We start from the raw sequence: 7,577 nt of genomic DNA on the forward strand, positions 1-7,577 counted from the left end.
GGTTTTGCCCGTGCATTTAACGCTTCCCGCTTTTTGCCGGGCGGTTTCGCCCGTGCTTTTAACAATCGTTTGGTTAAAAAAGCTAAATTAAAAAGTAAAAGTATTTTCCCGAAATTATACGGCAGGATTTAAGGTAAGTATTAACGTTGGTTAATTGTAAGCAAAAAGGTATGCTACCGTTTTACAAAGTTATTGGCAAAAAAAGGAAATTGCTACGGCTTACACTTTATTGTTATAAAAAAGGCTTTGTTGTTGCACGAAAAGGAAGCTATTTGGGCAAAGCGTCCCTGGCGTTTTGTCGCGGTTTTGTAAGCGTAACGTTGGCGCGCTAAAAGTGCGGCCTTAAGTTCTTCCCCAAGTGCCCCAACGCGTACCGTAACAAATGGGAACTTTTTCGAGTTATTTGTATTATTTTTTTAATTAATTACGAATTTCAATTACTATTAACCATGCGCATTTACCCGGTTTTTTACGTTTTTTTGCTAAAGCTAGCGTTTTCGGGCTTTAAAAGCACCGAATTAATGGAAATTAACCTTAACCAAAAATGGGAAGTTAAGGCCATTTTTAACAAACGAACGCATTATTGCAAAAAGCAATACTTTATTAAGTGGGAAAAATAAAAGAATAAGCATAATATATAAAAAAACGCAACAAATTTTAAGAATTGCCAAAAGGCTTTGCAAAGGTATTATTTAAAAAAAAGTTAATAATAGCCTTAAAGCTTGTAAAACGCTTTAAATTTGGAGAAATTTGGAAAAGCAAAAGGAAAAGGACCTAATAGCATATTTAAGGGATAAGCTGGCAAGCTTAAGCAAAAAAAAAAAAGCAAAACTTTTTTCGCTAACCAAAAGTTAAACGAAAAAAATTTAAGGTTGTACCGGGAATTAAACCCAAATTTTTTTGCTACAAAAATAAATGCGTTACCATTGCGCTATACAATTTGTAAAAATTGTTAAAGGAATTATAACTTATTAAATTAAAAAAACGCAAGCAATTTAAAATCGATACCAAACTTTGGGCTTTCGGAATTAGCAAAAAAAAAAAAAAAGAACGAGGCTAAATTAACGACGCCGGCCGAAGCCGACATCGTTGATTTAATTTCGGAAGGTTGCACCGGGAATCGAACTTAAAACCTCCCGCTATAAAAGCGAACGCGTTACCATTGCGCTATACGACCAAAAGGAATTGTTAAAGGAATTACAATTTACTAAATTAAAAAAAGGCCAGCGGGTTAAGGTTAAAATTAACCCTTAACGTTACCCACTTAAGAAATAAAGGAAGGAAGTTAAGTTAAAGCTAAAAAGCGGGACCAGTTACTGCTAAAGCAACGGCTTGTGGAATTTCCTTTTGCTTAATACGCTTTAGCTACTTTATATTATCGATACCGCAACAAATAGCGCGCATTATTTTTTTAAATTATAGGTTTTTTTAAATGCGCAAATGCTAAACCCAATTGCTTTTAGCACGCATTAACTTTTTAGCTTAACGGCGAAATCGTTCGGTAACAACAAATTCGGCGTTTAGCTTAGAATGTTGCTTAGCAATTTTGCGCAATTAATTAAAAAAAAACTTTAAAACGTTGGACCAAGCACGCCCCAAACGGACGCATTCGGTACAATAAAAAGAATTTTTCGAAAATATTTAATAAAAAAAAAACCAACGGCTTTACAAGCAAAATAAAAAGGCATTAAAATTAAAAAATTAAAAACGGCAAATAGCAAAGCGTACCGTTGGATAGTTTTTCGAACCGGACGTTTTTGGATTTGCCCGAACATTTTGTTAAAAAAAGGGAACGGTTAAACAATAAGGAAAAAAAGTACTTACAATTAACAAAAAGGCAAAAAAAACAGTAATACGTGGCTAAAAGGGCTTGGCCATTAAAGGAAGGACTTAATGTTACGACCAATAACCACTTTTACCCAAAAAAAAGGGGTGGCACGGCACGAAAACCCCCGCAAAAGGTAAAGGGTTACGTAACTATTTGGGATTAATGGATTAAAAAAGCAAAAAAAGTAAGTTACTAATCCAAAGGAAGCTTAAAAAGGCTTACAAAGTTGGCTTAATAAGCCAATTAATCCATAACCCCAAAAAAGTAAGCATTAAGGTATAAAAAGGAAAGGGTTTCCTTTTGTCCTAAGTAGTTTTTAATTAAGGCTTTGGCATTAGTTAAATTTTAGTTAATTTTTAAGTAACCTTTGGAACAAGCATTTAAACCGCACCCAAGTTACTTTGTAAATCCCTTTAATTTGTTAAATTACGTGCTATTGTTTGTTACTCTTTTGGTGCTTTACTTTAGGAGCAAAGGCTTAATTGTAACAGCTGGTTAAATACAACGAAACGGAAAACCCGTTTGCAACCCAAAAAAGAATTGCTAATGCGCTGGAGCTTTTTTAACCGGAAAAGCTTTAAGCATTTATTTCCGTTACCAAGCATTAAAATTAAAAATTAAAGGTAAAAAAGCCAGGTTTTGTTGTAATTACAAAAGCTAAAACCGCAAAAAATTTAATTAACGGGCCGGATCCAAACGCGTACAAATTTTTAATTTTAAATGCTTTAAAAAATGGTTATAAAGCAAAGCAAATGCGTAATACGGGCTTTTTACGTATGGGCAATTCGTATTACGGCTTTATACGGCCCGGAAAAAGCAATAACTTTCCGCCGGTAAAAGGTAAAAATAACGACGAGTTTAAAAAATAACCTTTAAAACCGTTAAAGCTTATTTTATTTTATAAAGTAACAAACCGGTTTTTGCTTACCCCAAAACCGGATATGCTAATTGCAATTACAAGCGGTACTTTTACGGCGCTTTTAATTGCAATACCAAAAGCGTTTAAAATTTTTAAAAATTTGTTTAAAGCAAACCCAAACAAGCAAAAAACGCCGTTTTCCCTTTTTCTTCTGGTTAAAAAAAGCAAAAGCCAATCCCGCAAAGGGACGGGCTTTTTACTTTTGCTTAAAGCCTTTTTTTTTAACGCGCTTTTACCGGATTTACCGATAGCTACGTTTAAAGCAATCCGCGCCGCAACGCGTACGGCCGCAAAAAAAAAAAAAGGAAAAAAAAAAAAGGAAAGCAAACGATGCAATAATTTTAACAACGCTATTTTTTATTACGGTTTAGCAATAACGTTTAACGCTTTTAAATCGGAAATTAAAAACGTTGCTTTTGAAGCAAGCTTAATAAACGAAAATTAACGAGTTTTTTTTAATACGTATTTATTTAATTAATAAATGGTAATTAAAAAAAGTAATTTTAGCCATTGCCCGGTTTACGAAATAATTGCAATTGCCGTAACGAAAATATTAAAACGTAATAGCTTTTAAAAAAACAAACGGTTATACCGAAACGAATTACAATAAATTCTAAAATTTTAATAAAAGTTTAATACGCACCCGCATAAACTTTTTTTTAAATAATTTGCTTTCGGGGAAATTAACAAGCTATTAAAAAAAAATTTGGAAAAAAATTTCGAAAAATTTATTTAATAATAAAGCTATTAATATTGCTTAAATATTTATTTACAAATTTAACGAAAACGGTTACGTTACGGATTATAAATTCCGCGCGGTAATTAAAAATAATTAATAATTTAACGGTTTGGAAAAAATTTACATTGCTACGCTTGCAATTAAAAGTTTTAAAATTATAATAACAATTATAGCTTATTTTAATTTCGAAACGCATTAAATTAACGTTAATAAAGCTTTTTTTTACGCAAAAATTAGCAATAATTATATACCCGTTTACGTAAAGTTCTTTTTTAAGTATTACCGAAAAAGGTTTGTAATTTAGCTTAAAAAAGCCTTATACGGGTTACGGAATTTACCGAAATTATAATATTTAACTTTTAAAAAAACCTTTAAAAAATTAAAGCTTATCCCGTTAACGGAAAAGCTTTATTTATTTATAAGCATAAAACGTAAAGTTTTTTTCCTTTTGTACGTTAACGACATAATTATTTTTAACCATTTTACGCATTTAAAAATGGCAGCGAAAGTATTAAACGGTTTTAAAAAAAATACAAAATAAAAAAAGGATTACTTAAAAAAATTTTCGGAATTTAAATCGTAAAGGATAAAAAAAGTACGGATAATAACTTTGCATTACGATTTTTATATCGATAAAATCGTTAATACCTTTAACTTTGGAAATAAAAGCGTAAAACGTTCCTTTTTGTTTAACTAAACGCTTAAAAAAAATTTGGGGGTAACAATATCCGTTAAAGTTTTGGCCATGCAAAAAAAAACCGGGTTTATACTTTATACGGCCATTACTATCCGCCCAAACGTTGCTTTTGCAAGCGCAAAACTTTCCAAATATTTTACAAATTTAAATAAAAAGCATTTAAAAGCAACGGACCATACCTTTTTGTATTTAAAAAGGTCGAAATTTTATTGCATCCGGTTAAAAAACGTTTTAAAATTTAATTACTTGCTTTTTGCTTTAAACGCTTCCTTTGTTAACGATAAAAAAACGAAAAAAATTGTTTAAAAAATACGTTATGTTTTTATTCGAAAGGCCCGTAACGTAAAAAGCAAGGAAATGTTAAGGGTTAATCGGTGCAAAAGCGGGTGGTTACCGGGTTACGGGCCGGATGCGGTGTTTCCTTTGTTAGGCCTCCGTAAATTTCCTACCAAAAGTGCTATTTCCAACAAAAATTGTTCCTTTTTTAACTTTCCCTTCTTTCGTACCCTTTCGGGCACGCGGGGTTGGTTTTTTAAATCCTCCGCGTTCCAAACGCCTTTGTGCAATTTAAGCTTTATTTTATTTTTTAATTTTGCCATTATGCTTTGGCCGCGATACCGGTAATTTGCCGGCATATTCCCGAAAAAGTTTGTGCCCGGCTAATTGCTAACGCCCCTTTTTTCCTTTTTTACCGGGCGGTTTCGCCCGTTTTTTTAACGCCCCCCGCTTTTTACCGGGCGGTTTTGCCCGTGCTTTTAACATATTGCCCTTTCCCGATACGGCTTATCCCAAACCGCTTGTACCGCGCGTGCGATTCCGTAAGTAACCGGTAATTAACGGTATCCCGCTAAACCGCCCCAATGCCCGGCAATGCTTAAAAAAACCGGCTATAAAGCTTTGTAGCATTTGAAAAAATAAATTCGTATTGGCATATAAAAGGCTTTTTTTCCCGCTCGAAATTGCAAGCCCTTTTTTTTCCTTTTTATGCATTTAATAACCATTTTAATAATTTTAACGATTGTAACCGTAAATAATCGGTATTTGGCCGTTCCTTTTAAACATTTAAATTTAACCGGTAATTGCAAATGTTATTTTTCGTACCCAATTACGTAAAAAAATAATGTTTTTTTGGGTATTCGCTTCGGGTTTTTCGGTTTTAACCGGCCCGTTAGCCTTTTTTAACAACCTTCCGGTATTTTTCCTAATTATCGTAATTTAATTAAACCCGGATTCGGATTTGCCGAAATTTTTAATCTTTTAAATTTTTAATAATCGCCCCGCCGGTAACCTTTTGGTAAATTTTTTAAATGCCGCGGGTTTATCGGGCCTTTTTGCGCTTGCAGCCTTTTAAAATTCCCGCAAACGTTTTGCCGGTAACCTTTTAGCAAGCTTTAACCATTGCAGCAAAAAGATTTTCGCCGAAAAAAAGCGTAAAACGCGCGATAAATACCGCCGCAACGATTTTAATTCCAATAAATTTGCCCCCGAAACGAACATTGCTTTTTTTTCGCTTTATATAAATATTTGCAACGCGTTTCCGTTGCAAAAGGTTATCGATTTTTAATAAAATGGTAATTAAAACTTTATTTATTTGCCTTTTTTTAAAAACAATTATACGGAACGTACGGTATTTTATAACCGCTATTTTGGTTGTTAAATATATTAAAATTATGCCGTTAACCCCCGTATGCCGATATGCTTCGATAATTGTACGGGGTTTTTTAAATGCATTTATTGCAAAAACGTGGTTAGCAATAAAGCTTGCATTAAACTTTTTAAATGGTTTTGGAAAATGGCCCAAAATTTTTACAAAATTTTAAATACCGTTTACAAGCGATTTTTTAAAACGATACCGAAGCTTTTTAAAAAGTTTATTAAAGTTTAATTTCGCGCTTGCAAAGTTATCCAAAAAGCCAAATCCTTTTATACCATATCGGCCGAACAATTTGCGCGCTATAAACGTTAAGCCGTTATCCAAAAGCGCATTTAGCGCAAAATTGCTAGCGCTGCAATATTAAAAATTATTTAAAATATTTTTTAATAACTTTACGCCATCCCCGTTTAAACGAAAAAGCAAATTTAAGCTTTAGCTAGCATTAATAATTTTTTTAATAAGGTAAAAGCGTTTTTTAAGCATTTCGAAAAAGGTATGGTTACTTTTTTTAATAACATTGCCGTTAATTTTGTTACAATTGCAACGCATTTGGATATTTAAGCTTATAACCGCGCGGCTTCCCGTAAGGGTGCAACGTTCGTATTAACGCCGGGAAATGCCGCTTTCGGCGCCGATAATTTTAGCGGTAACAATTGTAGCGCTAGTAAAAAGAACGTAATTTCCGGAAATTTTAATTCTTTTAAATACGGCATTTAATTAATTTTTTTACATGTTTTTTTAATTAATTATTAATATCCCTTTTTCGAAACATAATTAATTTTAAATTTTTTTCGTTAATTTATTACAATTAAAACCATAATTTCCTTTTATTATATTGCTTTTGCAATATTGCGAAATTCCGGTATTTATATTTACCAATTAAGCTTTAATGCCCCAATAAATAATTTTAAAATGCTTTTTTTTGCCCCCCCAATGGGTTTAAATATTGCTAACATGCATTTACCGTTACCCGAACGCTTAAGCCCGTTCGCTATACCATTTAAAAATTTTTCCATTTCCTTTTCGGGCAAACAATGGTATTTTTTATTATAACGTACGTTTAAAATGCGGTAATTGCTTTAGCGTATTGCGCTAAGCATACCCTTTACGGGCTTTCCAAAATGTATTACACTTTGCATATCCTTTGGAATTTAAATATATTGCACTATTAATTTGGGGCGTTTCCCGTATTATACCGTTTTTACTTAATTTTTTATTTATAAAGTACGATATTTTACGGTTATTACAAACCGTTTACGGATTTTTTTACGTTTTTCCCCGGTGGCCAACCGGTTCGGCACGTTTAAAATATTTTTTTGGGCCATTTTTTTAACCTTTATTATTCCTTTCCTATAATACCCCCGTTTTTTCCGGGTATTTACCCGCTAAAATTCGATATTTTCCTTATTTTATAAGCTTGCTTTTAATAAATTTGCTTTATACGTTTAAACAATTTTTTTCGTAATATCCTTTTTAAAAATTTACAAATTTTCCGATTCGTTATAATTTATTTATTTAACCAAATATTTTCGTTTTTGCAAAGGCCTTTTATATTTTAACAAAGCTTTTACTTCGAAGTAATCCTTTTCCTTTTTTTAATTTTTGGTTTTTTATTTTTTGGTTTTTTGCCGGGCCTTTTTTTAAACGCTCGCAACAAATTTGCCGGAAATACGTTATATATCCGGTAATTTACCGAAAGCTTTTACCGGAACGCCAAACCGGCTAACCCAACCATTTTTT

The 7,577-nt window shown here is 32.4% G+C and overlaps 1 protein-coding gene and 1 pseudogene across 2 annotated transcripts; both read right to left on the reverse strand.

Annotated features, from left to right (window-relative positions):
* Nucleotides 1–1,105: 1,105 nt before the first annotated feature.
* GGTG_20017 lies at nucleotides 1,106–1,177 on the reverse strand (annotated as a pseudogene). The gene has a single exon. The product of its transcript is annotated as a tRNA-OTHER (tRNA).
* Nucleotides 1,178–5,165: 3,988 nt separating this feature from the next.
* GGTG_01736 (hypothetical protein) lies at nucleotides 5,166–5,999 on the reverse strand (the record flags this gene model as incomplete). Its single annotated transcript, XM_009219506.1, has 2 exons — nucleotides 5,166–5,234; nucleotides 5,793–5,999. Coding segments are annotated over 2 exons (276 nt in total), but the record flags the coding sequence as incomplete, so codon positions are not given.
* Nucleotides 6,000–7,577: the final 1,578 nt, after the last annotated feature.

The sequence above is a fragment of the Gaeumannomyces tritici genome (genome assembly GCF_000145635.1).
Source record: "Gaeumannomyces tritici R3-111a-1 unplaced genomic scaffold supercont2.1, whole genome shotgun sequence".
In the NCBI taxonomy this organism is placed as follows: Eukaryota; Fungi; Ascomycota; class Sordariomycetes; order Magnaporthales; family Magnaporthaceae; genus Gaeumannomyces; species Gaeumannomyces tritici.